Source organism: Ceratosolen solmsi, unplaced genomic scaffold (genome assembly GCF_000503995.2).
Source record: "Ceratosolen solmsi marchali unplaced genomic scaffold, CerSol_1.0 scaffold1, whole genome shotgun sequence".
Classification (NCBI taxonomy): Eukaryota; Metazoa; Arthropoda; class Insecta; order Hymenoptera; family Agaonidae; genus Ceratosolen; species Ceratosolen solmsi.
Window position 1 is genome coordinate 3,786,190 of NW_011948415.1, and position 15,289 is coordinate 3,801,478.

Here is a 15,289-nt window from a genome sequence, read left to right on the forward strand (position 1 = left end):
AACTGTTGCTATTGATTTCGTTTATGTTATTTCCTTTTTTTTTTTTTAGTTTTGTTTTATTTATTTTTTTTTTTAATTTTTTTTCTTATTTTTATTTTTTTTTTTTTTAAAACAATAGTGAATTAAAGACTATATTAATATTTTACGATCTAACTAATGATTAAGAATAGAAACGATCGAATTACTTAGTAATTAGGACATGCTTGTGCGTGACAAAAACTCTAATTCGTGAGAACAATGTTGAAAGAATAATTTCTTTTCGCGAGATATCTTTTATTCCTTTAATGTACCTTTCATCTAAATTGAAAGTTATTCTTTTCTCCATTTATTATACAAATATTCCAACTCATTTCTTTAATAGACGCTTTCTAATAAATGTTTTATTAAGGTAGAGTGAAGTAAATTCATATTTAATTGAATAACCATATCGTTGCAATTGAAATGTTGTTTTGAACATTATAACAAAAAAATGTAATTTTTTTTCTCTCTATCTACAAACAAATGGTAAATTATACTTGAGATTGAATGCGATTATGCGATTCGCTCTTTCCAATATAATGGCATTAAAATAAAAATGAAATTTCAAGTTTATTCGCAGATGGACTTGTCGTTTTTAAAAAAAATTTTAACTACTATTAAAACGAAACGATAGAAATTCCTTCCAATCCTATTATATATATTACATGATAAATTACATGTACTTAAGAATTAATAAAGCAACGACTAATTCGAGGATCGATGAAGCTGACTCTTAACATTTTAACAAAATTTGCCTTACCAAATTCGATGAATGAGTTTCAATATCACTTTCATACGCTGAAAGTATAAATAACTTAGCTTTAACACCTACCTACTGATCAATAAAACAAGTTCAACGAGAATGAGAATTCTCATAACAAAACAAAATCACACATCAACGATCGCAGACGTAGCCTAAATCAAAATCGAAGTACCTGCCTCGGTAGAAGGGGACTACCAAAGGAGGAAGGCCAACAAATCCCCAGAAAGTACTTTCGATTTTAATATCGGAGCTCCTCCTCCCCCGTCCCTCCCTCACTCCCGTAACTCACCCCATCCACACCCACACACACATCCCCTCCTACCCCCCTTACGTAACATTTACGTTGCCTAAGACTCGGCTGAGCGATAAGAAATTAGGGCCCCGCCCGAGCCGATAAAGTCGAAGCTCAGGATTATGGTTATCGGTCCACGTCGCCGCACTATCAATAGCCGAATGAGGAAAGGCAATTCGCGCGCCCAACGCCGCTAATGATTTAGAAGTATGTGGCCGCGGTGGCTCCGAAGCTCGCGCCTTGAGCTCTGCGCAGTACCCGGGCCTCGCCAGGACCACCGAGACTCGAGTTCCGGCCCCGAGCGTCCGTCTCGTCCTCGTCCACGTCCTCGTCAGTGTCGTCGCCGTCGCGAGCGCCGGCCAGCCCCTCATCGCCCCTGTAATGCTCGTCCGGCCGGTGTTGCGAGCGCTGCGGGAGGCCGAGGCGCCGGCGACGACGACGCCGCCGATGGTTACGACGGCGGTAGTCGGACTCGTGCAGCAGCAGAAGCCCGCCCGCACCATGCGACGCCCCGGCTCACTTGTCTTCGGTCTCGCACTTCAGTGACGTTTCCATGTCCTGGCGCTCGCTGAAACATAAAGGCATTCACATGAGGTTAGGCTGACTCTGGCTCATCACCGACACCAGCGCCCGACTATTCGCCCAGGACTTCAGAGAGCGAACATCTCCTCCTCTCCTACTTCATTGCCTTCGCCTCACACTATTCATATTTACGTCTGAAAAAAAATCACGACTCCTCCTGCCATCTGTCTCCCTTGCCTCCCCCCCCCCCCACACACGCACATGCACACACATACACTCTTACTTCATAACCCTTACATCAGACAATTATTAATATTGCGCATCTTAATAATGTGATCCATTGAATATGCTTTATGCTTACCTATAAACAAGGCCAATTTAATTATGTAATATCAAATGGATTTTATCTCGTTCTCTTAAATCATGCTTGGATTGTTTATGGAAGCCTGGAGCGCTTACGCTACTGAAGTCGAGCTTATTAATCGGATAAATCCAATCGCCCCATGATATAGAATTGAAAATTTACATTGCCTAGAATTTATTACGCTAGTTAGTTCGCTGTGTCTATACCAGCCATTATCCATATTCATATTCGTATTAAAGAATTGAATTTTTTTGAAAAAAAAAAAAAAAAAAAACGTGTATCTAATGCAATGAAAAATAGAAGAACAAAAATTCCGTTAAAATTGTCCGATTGATGTGATGAAAAAGATATGGATGGCATAAAATTAAATTAAATTATCAATACAATGTTATTGGTTTTTTCATTTTCTTTTAATTTTCAGATAAAAATATATTCCAGCTATCCATTATTTCTCCATCGTCTAAATATCAATTTCTTAAAAGAAAATTTTATATCGATTTTATTGTCACCAAATTTTGCGAATCAAATATCGCTTGTCAGGAATTCGAACTTTTTTTTATCTCTCACTGCAAATATATTACATCGATATAAGGTAAGAAATCTTTATATAAGCTGAAATGAAAATTGTAAGTGTATTAAATTTGTGAGTATGCGAACTATAACTCCATTTAGCATCAAACAAAAGAACAATAATCTTTTACAAACGATTTAAAAATATTTCGTTTGGCTTTATTGGAAAATTTTTAGATGCATTTGTTTATCTTCTACATTATACACTTTATCCCCCAAATAACGCTATTTTAACATTTCGCGTTATACTTTTATTTTTATTTTTATTTACCACTTATCTCGATATCTGTTTTTTACCTTCTTTCTATAACTCAACGCTAAAGGAATTTTCAAAATATTTTCATTCGGAATTACAGAAATATAAAAAATTACAACAAATATATATATATATATATATATATATAACAATTATGGCCACGGACATATACTGTATTATAAATGTAAACAAACTTTATAGATGATAATTCCATCATCTTATTCATTATTAAAATAGAGTATCGACAAATACAATCTCCAAATCTACAAATTGACAAATGCATTTAATTAATTAACTAATTAATATTAGATATTTTTCTCATTATGCATATGTATTGTTCAATCTGAAAATTTAAGATTAACAGAAGATCGATATATTTTATGTATTAGTTATAGTAAAAATAAAAAATGTAAAAAATCAATCGTACGATTAATGCTTGAATAAAAAAAAAAAAAAAAAAAAAAAAAACATTTGTTATATATTTTAATGTACATAAAAAAATATTATTCCCTATAAACACAAATTAGAATTTTTTTTTATTTTATTTTTTTTTTTTTTATCATAGTCCGTTCCTCTTTATTTTTCTCTCAGCTTATCTATTTCTTCTTATGTATCTTTATGTGCAGAGAGGAAGAGTGAATATTGTCTTGGGAACGTCTGACACGAACGACAACATTCCACACGCAACACACTTCAAAAATAAATTTTGTCAAAGATTCTTTATAAAAACTTTTTATACAAATGCCCGTGTATTCGTGTATATTCGACATTTAAAAATATCAGCACACCCCAAAGACATGAATAATTGATTTGAAAAGAATGTCTATTAATCGAAGTAGGCAAATAGAAGGTAATAATTTATCAAAGATAATTTAAAAATTATTTATTAAAATAGTAGTATTAAATAATTTACTTAATAAATTTTAAGAATTAATTTACACAACGTTACGAAACATTATCGTATAATGAAAATTGCTTTAATTCTTCAACAACACGAACCCTCTCAACATTCCGTTATTTCGTTTGCCATATCTCAACTTAAAACTCCAGCTAACAAAAAAAAAATAAATAAATAAATATTCGAATGTATTTAATATATTTTGAAATTTCTCGTACAATTCCAGTACAAGTATTTTAAAACTTTTTGAATAAAGTATATAAAAACTATAAGACATACGTATGAGATTTGATATCGAAAAATAATTATATATATACGGACATTTATAAACTTGGTATAACTCTTTCAATGGTGATAAAAAAAAAAAAAAAAAACTGCACACAAACATGTACATATACTTTTATGCGCTTCTGATTTTGAGATAAAATAATAATATTAAAATACTCATTTAACTAATATTCATTTATTCCTATTATGTTAAGATATTATTTATTTTTACTGTTTTAAAATACTTTTTTAAAAGGTTCTAAAAAATTTTTTTATCTGTCTAAAGTATTTTACTTTACATTTCATAACTTATGATTCGAAATTTAAATAAAAAAATTAAATGTTCGAAATAGAAGTGTAAGATAGAACTATATAATCCATAATAATCCACAGTATTAAAATATTTTTTTATATTGAATTTTGAATTATTTATAATTGAATTTTATAATATTTTAATAGTGAATGTGGTGATGTTAACATTCATTAACGTATGAATTAAATTACATTATTCTTGTCAATTTTAGACATCATTAATTTGTGTATTGATGTAATAACATTAATATGCATTTATTAATACAATAATGAGTTAAAACTGCTTCATGAGAAAAATCTTTTATGAGTTGAGACACACGATAACGGATGAATGCTTTAATAAAAGAATTTTTTTTCTTCAAATCTTTCTAACATTATTTTAATATATATGATTTAAAAGGTGTTTCTTTATTTCATAATGCGTTAGTATTATACGTGTGAACTTTCTTTTTTTTAATTTTTTTTTTTAATGTACAATATTTTTAATATAAAATAATTAAAGAATTAATTTTTTATTATGACAGTATTGTGGGAGAATAGAGTCGTAATGATAAAGAAATTTGATTTGCAAATAAGTCTTTTGATAACTTATATTCAGCATGAGAATAAAGGCAATTATTTTTAAGTATAGAGGTGATATATTTTACAAATAATAGATTATTTATATTAATCATTTTAAGCCGTTTTGTGAAATTTAATAATATATAATAAATTTTGTTATTACAATTTAAAACTCTTCTTTTTAATAACTCCTAATTTTAATTATCATTCAAATATAAATTTCAAAATCTAATGACAATAGCAAAAATTCTTAACGATTATATTCTTAAAAACTGTTTCATTTAACTTTTCTACATTGATAACAATGGATATTCTATTGTTTGAAAATTTCTATTTAAAAATGTTAGAATAAATATTCTACAGAAAGATAAAGTAAAAATTAGAAATATTATTTTGCGTTTCTATGAATTCATACTAATTATGTGCTCTTTTAATATTTTGCATCAAGAATCTCAAAATTATCATTCACCAGTATCAATCAATGATTAATAATATTTTACTTTAAAATCAATTGTTTATTATACGTTTGTTCTTTCCTAGTTCTTTCCATTTATCACTAGCTGTTACATTCTCGTCATTTGAATTCATAGAAATTTTGATAGCAGATTATAAAGAGGCAATCTCTCATTTCATTGGAATTTAGGATAATTATAAAATTGATGTTTTTTCTCCACTTTTTCTCATATAAATTTTAATGCTACAAGCGCCATTCTTAAATCTAGTTGATTTTGCAAAAATTTATTTGAGAATGCTCAAGTATATTTGGGCTGGCTAACCCTCAAAAACACAAATAGATTAAACGTGAATCTCTCAGCACAAGAACAATGCCAGCATACATGCTATTTTATAAAAAATGTATACCTGATGGATGCAACTAATATAAATTAATTTATTTAAAGCGTAGCAGTGGCTTTGCATTGTTATCGACATTATTAAAAAGGCTCAAGTAAAAGCAGCATTTATTATACAATAAAACTGAATGTTGTGACTAACATTAATTTATTGAAAATAACGCAATACTAACAAATAAGTTATTTTATCATAATAATTTCTATTTAAAGAGTAAGTTTTTCTGAGAATAAAATAGTCTTTCTTGTTTTTTTTTTTTTTTTTTTTTAACGTAAATAAGAAAAAAAGTCTCAAATTTAAATTATCTCACGTAATTTTAATGTTCAATATCAATTTTATTTGGGGAGAATATTGTGAATTAATTTGTTTGCAATCCGAATTATTTGGCAATTATTAAAGAGTAAAATTCAATAAAAATTACCTGTTTTTGTTACAAATAGTTTGCTCATCGTTGTATTACGTTATTACCCTATTTTACTATCACCAACTCCTTCAATTAAAAAATTAAACAAAATATAAGATTATTTTCCATAAATCTATTAGAATAGAATCGACTAAACGTAATAAATGAATTAAATAAACCGAAGAAATGTTTTCTTAAATCACTTGTACGCATATGTAAATAAATTTGTAGATAAATGTAGGTAAATGGAATAATTTGTTATTTTTTACCATTATTACGCATTTTAATAAAATTACTTGTATATTTAATTTAATTTTCTCTTGCAATGAGTTTGAAAAATTCGGAATTACAAAAATAAATAATTTATGTTAATTATTTTTATCCATATATACTTTTATGATCATATTACTGACTTTATGTGTCTCTAAATTTCCCTTTAATTTACTTTAAAATCATTAATATTAATTATAACAATTTTTCATATAAGCAATTGCCTTGGCAATTTAATATAATCTTCTTAAAAGCATTATGCATGAATTCATTAATAAATATTTTAATTATACTAAAAAATAAACTTAATATTTTGTAAAAGGTTTATTAAAAATACATGTAAAACAACTAATCTAAATTGTAGAAAATCGATAAGCGTTAAAAGTAATTGAATTTATAAAATGTAACATTTGTAAGTAATGAAGTTTTCAAATTTTTAATCAAAATTGAAATATCGAAAATATACTATTTTTAATAATTAAAATCAAAGAAAATTAGATAAACAATAAATATGTATGATGAGAAAATGAAGCTTAATAGTCTATTGAAGAAAGACATTAACCAAAGTGATAACAAAGTTATCAATAATTATTTCATATAGTTCTATAAAAGTACGACTTATAATGGTAAAATCTACGGTGATATTTGAAAATCACAAATGCTTAAGTAATAACAAGCAATTTAAGTGCTTTGAATTTGAAATGAATATTACCTTCGTCTAAATAATATTAAGCAAAATTATATTTACACTAAAAGTCTATCACTTCTCGTCACTTCATCAACTTTGTAATTATCATTTAAAGCAGTTCCTTATTTTATCCAATGCTAAAGCGTTAAATTTCACAGTAGAATAATAATTACTACTTGGGTTAGTACATTTTGTTTATATTGAATTGAGGCTCTGTTATTATCAATTATCTAGGCCTGTTTGTGAGGTCAAAAAACCTAAAATTATATTTATATCCGTAAATAGAAACTAATTAAGATGTTATACTCTATAATTTCCTATTTGACATTTATCAAAATATAAAATTAATGATGTATAAATATCAATATTTTACACAGTGAATCTTAATACAAATTGGCTAACCCTAAATAAAACTCACAAGATAAATTATTTATCATAAAATTTGTTTACTATACGTCGGGCTATAAAATTAATCAAATTGCGTTCTTAAATAACGTTTACTCTCATTCTATAATATAATTATTCATAATAATTATTCGAGTAGAGTATAAATCATAAAAGCATTTATATAGATGAGGAAAAGCGACAATTTTGTATAAAATTTTTAATTACATAATCAAATCTTTATGATTGAAATAATAAATCATATTAACTTTCTTAAGGACTGATATTTACCGAATTATTTGCACACTGTTAAATACAATTTATAATCAAAATCTTTATTACCTACATAATAAAATTATAAGATAACATATAAAATCAATATATTTTTGTCTTAATATAACGTTTAATGAAATAAATTAAGTAGAAAAAAAGTGCGTAAACAGTTAAGAAGAATTGGAATAGCGAATTCGACGAATACGAAAAAACCAAATAACGTATGTTCACGTAATAACGTAAATTCACGAAGTGAAATAAATAATAAATAAATAATATCATATATATAAAGAAGAATTGGTCGAGTTTGGATAAATTAATCGATAACGAATATTAATGTAAGCGCATAATAAAAGAAAAAGAAAGTCGTCCAATGATTGTACCGTTACGTCGATATTCGCGCTCACTAATTTCGTTACGACAAGTACGTTGCGAATATCTTTCAGAGAATTTCCGGGCTCCACCACTTGTTTTTGAGCATTTTCCCCTTCTCTGCGCATCGCTGCTCGCATTCGCCAATGATGACTAAGTCGGGAATGCAAAGACACGAGGTGCGCCATGCAATCGAAGGAAATGCCGAGTACAGAGGCGAAGAGAGTTTTGAAAACTACGCGATCCACCGAATTGTTATGCGTTATGTTGAAATCTCCTTCCTTAGCTTCCATCTTGATTTCATGTCACGTGGACAATCTATTTTTCACCTGGTACGGTTGGGAATAAATATTGAAATAAAAAAGTTGTGCGAATAAGCAAAGAGAAATATTCAGATAGTCCTCGCGAAGTTCCTTAGTACCGGATGCACGAGGTTCTTTGGAAATTTGTACTTCGTACCGACTGGGTTATTTTGGAAAATTGTCTCACTACAATTGAAGATGAAAATTGGATGTAAAATGGAATGTATGCTTTCGTTCAATCATATTTCTCTGCAAATACCGTTGCAATCGCAGTATTTTGACAGTGGTGTGAAACAATGTTAAACGAATAGTAGTTGATGCTTGAAAATTGGTATTCGGTTATTATTTATTGCATAACTGCTGGGCAAGTAGTTTATAATATATGGATAAGTTACGTTAGATAGTCTACCTGGACTTATTGATTGAACAAAAAACAAAATTATAAGCGAAATTGCCTTTTAATATTACAACTTTACAGTATTAAATTTAATCCTATACTAATATCTTAAGTATGGATATGTAATTAAATCGCAATACAATGAATAGATCATACTGTAACAATACTATAATGAATTAACATTAAACTTATTAGAAGTAATAATTAATTTCATTCAATACGGTTTGACAATACATTGACTAATTACATATAAATGTACATTAAATTATTAATATATTTATTATGAAAATTACTGAATTGTATATTTCAATATATTTCAATTACATAAACATTGATAAGCACATATATATATATATATATATATATATATATATATATATATATATAATAATAATAATAATCTATTATATCTATATATATCTATAATAATATTTATATTTATAAAATTTCCGAGAGTATCGATAATGTTTTTTAATAAATAATCCGAATAAAATTAAATGAATACGTAAACATAAATATTCAACCAATATTTGATCATATTAATTCATTAATTTAATGGTTTCAGAAAAATTTACCCTTTAGTTGTTCGCTAATAAATTACTCACAAATAAACAGCTCCAATTAAAGTTTAAATTTAAGTTAAATTTAAAATTTAAAATTTTATAACGATTACAATTCAATAAATAAATAATCATAATATATTTCTATATTGTTAAATTAACAATGATGTAATTATAATAATTTTTAAAAAAGATTATCGTTGGAATAAAAACATTACTTTTTTAATTTTATATTTTTTCTATTTAATAGCCGTTTTAATCATAATTAAATATCGAAAGTTTCAATTTTACGACGTGAGTTTGATCGGCATGAAAAGCCAGTTTAATCTAACAATTTTAACGAAAATCCATTGAATAGAATGGAAATACAGACGATGTGGGGAACTCATTATTATATCCAGTGCCTTAAATCCGAGTGAAAACATATAAATGTAATTTCTATTTAAATTTATTGTTAATTAATATTACTTTTCCTTTAACCTAAATGCCGCCAGTTAAAGAAATAGCATAATATTAATAATTTTTAAATTACGCATTTAGTAATTCCGAATGAATGATTTGGAAATTTTTTTTTTTTTAATGAATTTCAGAGGAATTTTATTAAATATGTGCGTTTGTTTGCTCTTACGGGCATCTGAATATTTACACAGAATAAAGCGCTCACAATTATTTATAGTCAAAGTAATAAGTAAAGCCACACACACAAACACACGCACACACAAAACGTGAAAATTAGAAAATGCAAATGAACGATAGAACCAGGTTAGTACACGAAGATATTAGATTTACACGTATTAAGGCGTACATAATTTTGACGCAAATAAGACAATGAGAATGTAAAAAGTATTTTTAAATACTTAAATATAATATTCATTGATTTTACGATAATAAACAATAAAAAGTATTATTTCGATAAATTTTTAACACGTTGGAAGAGGATATTCTTTTAAATTTTATATCACTAATGCTGCTATATTACTAATTACTCGAGGAAATTTACAATTAAAAACTAATCGATTATGCTCTAATTTTCAGGTTATACAATTCTAATTTTAAATCTTTTGCCTTTATATAAATGAACTGCGATTTTCAAACTTGATAAAAAATTTATATAAAAATGTTCAAATAATAGTGCAAATAGAAGAAGGTTTTAAAAAATTGGATCTTTTTTTTTAATCTATCTTATGTGACGCAAATTTTGTTAATTCTTCTATCTGTTCAATCACTTTATTAAACAAATGTATATAAATTATACTTGATAATAAAAATGTTGGAGGAATTGTAATTAATAGCTTATATGAGTATTCGATGTATTACAAAAAAAAAAATGAACGACGGAGAGAAAAAGATAAAGAACAAAAATGAAGATAAAAAAAGAGCGTAAAAGGCAATGGAAAGCTGCACGCGTGATCATGAGAACTTTGTATCACTCTCTTAAAATTAAATTCATTAACTACCAGCAGCCGGAGGGCGTATCCTTCCTCTCCGAACACATTGATATATGCGTAAATGTGAATCCATATACACTTCAAAGAGAGCGCAAATTTGAAGAAAAATGAAAAGGCAATTATGACGATCCCAAACGAACCAAACTCAAACGCAGTCAAGCAATTCATTCTTAAATATAAGAATTGCATGAAAAGGCACAGCAAAATGAAAAATACGTATACTTTACTTTAACAAAAGTTTCATCGCTCTAAATTTTCCTTTGTGCAATTCATGTCCTGCACAATGAGTTCTAAGAGACTACATCACGACTGTACGGATATATTTTTTTCAACAGGATGATTAAGAGAGACAGGGCACAAAAAGTGTCAAACATTTATTTTGGGAACAATTTGTGTAGAGTAAATTTGTTGATAGTAAATTTCTGTTGATATTCCAATTTAGTTTAACAGCCGCGCATTTCTCATTTGTTGAACTTTTATAATTTGCAGTTAATTTTGCGATTTATTATGTAATAAAATAAACTGCAGCAACACACCGAGCTATATATAATATTCATTGTTTAATTACAATAAAATATCAATGAAATACTAACTAAGTAACAATATTTTATGCTTATTTTCGAAAGTTAATAAATTTTAATTTTATTTGTAAAATGTAATCGATCCTTTTATCATGCAACATTTTTCAAGAACAGTAATTAATCCAAAATTTCTTTTAAAATATTGAAAAATTAATTTTAATATAACAATTTTTAAGGCATTATTGAATAAATCATATAGTTGAATTTTAGAATATAAGTTAAATTTCACTGACATTAAATTTCTACCTTCAAAATTGTATTTTTAAAGTAATAAGATAAAAACTTATCAAAATATGAAATCGGATTGTAAAAATAAGAGCATAATTTCTAGAAAATTACAATTCCAATATAATTATAGAAGCTCTATTTGAAATAAAAATAATATTTAAAATTCTACGCATAGTATAGAAAAATATACACGATAACATATTTAATCGTATAAGAATAATTATTAAATTTAATAATTTCATAGTAATAATAATTGTATTTAATTATTGTATTATGTTTATTTTGTATTTCGAATTTAAAAAATAATATCTTTCTGACTACATATTATTTTATTGTTATATTAAGAAAATAAAAAATAATAAAAAAATGATAAAAATGCTATTTTTCCTTCATCAAGAATCAAATTCAGAGTAATAAATATACAAAAGTAAATAATATTATTTTTTATTCGTTACATGGAAGAAATATAAAAACAATATTAATTCTTATTAAAGGCGTTTATAACTAGAAAATTTATATGTTCTAATCAATTATTTTTCATAAAAATATATACTGTTATTTTGGAGAATACAGAATTACTCCTAAAATTCAAGAAAATATTAGATCTCTCGTAACGCCATTAATGACATGTCTTTAATTAAAAAAAAAAAAAAAAAAAAAAAAAAAAAAAAATTTTCCAATCAAACACTAAAACAAATGTTACTACATTTATTGCTTAATAATTATAAAAAAAAATTTTTCACAATTTTTTAATATTATTATCTATTATCTCTTGCCTATATACTTTTATCTAATCCAATGTAAAATTAAAAAAAAAAAAGAATGAAGAAAGATTTTTCATATGACAGTTTAATACATTTCATTAAACGCTATTCCAATAACGTTTTTTATTTTTAATTTGTTTAATCCATTCATTAAATAAATTTTTATCTCACAGCACAATCGTATTATAACAAACAATATATAATCGTAAAGATATCACATTCGATCGTTACATTATAAAGGAAAATATTTAATTCAATACGAATTTATGTTTCTCATAATCAATAAATGTAAAAACTGAACAATCCACGCTCATTAATAAAATTATAAATTACTTTTTATTTAATTACATTATATAGCAATTTATTAATAGACAATATTAGTTGTTTAGCACTAATATTGTAACTACAATTGAAATTACATTTGATATATGATTTACTGAAACATAACTAACGTATAGAGTTTGTAAAAAGAAAATGATCTATTTTTAGTTATCTTGAGTAAAAGTCATAATTGCTTTAATTTAATAAAAAAAAAAACTTATAATTTACGTAAGTGATTCATAACTATGAATGTTAGGAATTATTTATATTATCACTTTTAGAATTACAATATTTTCTTGATTTTGATTTTATTAGGGTATTTTATATTCATGAATATTTTGATTATAACTGGTGGAACGACACTGCCTTGCTGATCTCAGCATTGATGCTCGTAGATCGATTTATCCTTCTATTCACTACAATACGAGTGAGCACGAGAATACGCTAAGCCCAAGAAAAACAACTTTTTTCCAAAGAAACGAATCATCTTTTGTCTATACAACTGCTCGAATATCCAATACACTATTAAGAAAATTGAAGCGACTTGTTTTATAATGTCGACAGGATGTGATGTTAGACTCTTCCCCGAAAAGCAGGATTAATTAGGGAGATTATTGATCCTATTACATTGTGGGGTAACTATGGGATCGAATGACTATTGGCAAATGAATGAATTACCAGCGTGAATTACCCCTAGAACTATTACGGTATAATAATCTTCTTTCTCAGTCATTTTTATAATAACTGTAACTATTGACTTTGAATAATTAAGAAATTATGCAAATTCATTAATATTTAACATATTATGCAATTAGATTTTATATTAGTAATAAGTTTGCTATTAAATGACATGCGATTCTCATAAATGCACGAATATGTAAATAGTATAATTTCCGTTTAATAACTTATATGTTATTTGTGTTTATTTGCAATTTTTTATTACAGTTGATTTGAATTTGGTGGCCTCATTTCCTTTTCTTCGAACTCCGAGTCTCTGCAGGCACTACGAGAAATATATGGTTTAGCCCTCCCCCACCCCCGCCCCAAACCCTCACATCGTCATCTCACCTCATTCCATTCGATCCTTTCCCATTCCAACCCCTTTCATATCCACTTCTCCGCAGCTAACAAAAGAGAATTTGACAAATGCAAGGAGAAAGTGAGAATTCGTCTATCTTTGAACCGAAAACAAAACTCCATAGGACTTTGAGTATTATACTGTGTGTAATCGTATTCTCAGCGTAGAATAATTAAAATTTCATTAAAATTAGATCTTTCAAAATTATTCTATGTATTTATATATTTATAAATAATATATGTAATCCATTCACAATAACAACACCCTTACATTATCATTGGTAAAATATTTGTTTTTCAATATCGATACTACGGTCACTACATTAAAAAGAAAAATATTCATTTTTTAAGAAAGATATTTATAAAAAATAAAAATAAAATATAAAAAAGCTTAATTTATATAGAAAATAAATAATTATAATAAAGTTATATTTAGAGATAGAAAAAAGTAAAATAATCGTAAAAAAAGGCAGTTATTTTTGTTGTTGTGAAACGCTTTTACGAATTGATTGTGAAAAATTTAAATTAAACAGAATTTATTAATGAAATAATTCGTACCAAATGTATCGGATAGACTTCATCTTCAAGGCCGTGGAGTTTTCCTTGCATTTATAGGCCAAAACCTGCTTGACGCTGCTCACGTCTACCGAGGGGAACCGCGATGTCACGTACGCTGAAATAAACGAGAGAAACATTACTTATCGATTATACATAATAAATAAGACAGAGCAATTACGCTTACAAATATACACTTTCCATTTTATAATGTTATAGGGAATGAATAATTTGATAGCTGAACGCAACGTTATGTAAAGCTAAAATGAAAAATATTTACATCATAAGCCATTCTCTATTGAGACATTACCTTATTTTTTTTTTTTTTTTTTTTTTTTTTTATTTTTTAAAATTTTTTTTAATTTATGAACATTGTATATCATTATTAAAAAGCTGGAATATATAATAGGGTTTGTATAATTGAACGATTCAGTCGTTACAAATGACAAATAATTATATCATTGAAAGTAACTATTTATGTGAACAAAATTTTAATAAAGAGACGATCGAATTCCCATCCATAAACTAAATTTTCAATTTTCATGCATATAAACTTATTTTCCGACTCCAAAATTATGATAATCCGTTTACTCAATATTTTTAATAAACTGTTAAATATAAATTATTTAGATGAAAAGTCCTAGTGCATAAATCATTGAACGAGAATCACATTTTACATACGAGCCATAACACCTTGAAGATAATAAAGAGTAGATTGTCGCAAACTTGTCAAAATGTTTCTGTCCCTTTCTACTTTGTACAATAAGCAATGTGCGCATAAATTATACCGATAAGAAAGCCATAATGCGAATGCGCTTTCCTTTCAAGAATACGAAACAGCACACAATAGCAGTAAAACATAAAATGCTTCTTATACTGTAAAACAACTCTCTTAAATCTTTAGATTGTTGAATTAATTTGTCTGACAATGAAAAATTTCGGAAACATATCGGCAATGCATAGTCGATTTTAAATTGCCCATTAAAAGTGTTAT

The 15,289-nt window shown here is 26.8% G+C and overlaps 1 protein-coding gene across 1 annotated transcript in view; it reads right to left on the bottom strand.

The window, feature by feature from the left end:
- Positions 1-1,099: 1,099 nt before the first annotated feature.
- LOC105368607 (protein abrupt) overlaps positions 1,100-15,289 on the bottom strand; it is a 58,034-nt gene continuing 43,844 nt past the window's right edge. The window contains exons 8-9 of the mRNA XM_011507658.1: positions 14,299-14,413; positions 1,100-1,641 (exon numbers count right to left, since the gene is read on the bottom strand). Coding sequence (XP_011505960.1) covers positions 1,590-1,641; positions 14,299-14,413 — 167 coding nt within the window. The 3' untranslated portion in view covers positions 1,100-1,589. The remainder of the gene's footprint in view (positions 1,642-14,298; positions 14,414-15,289) is intronic.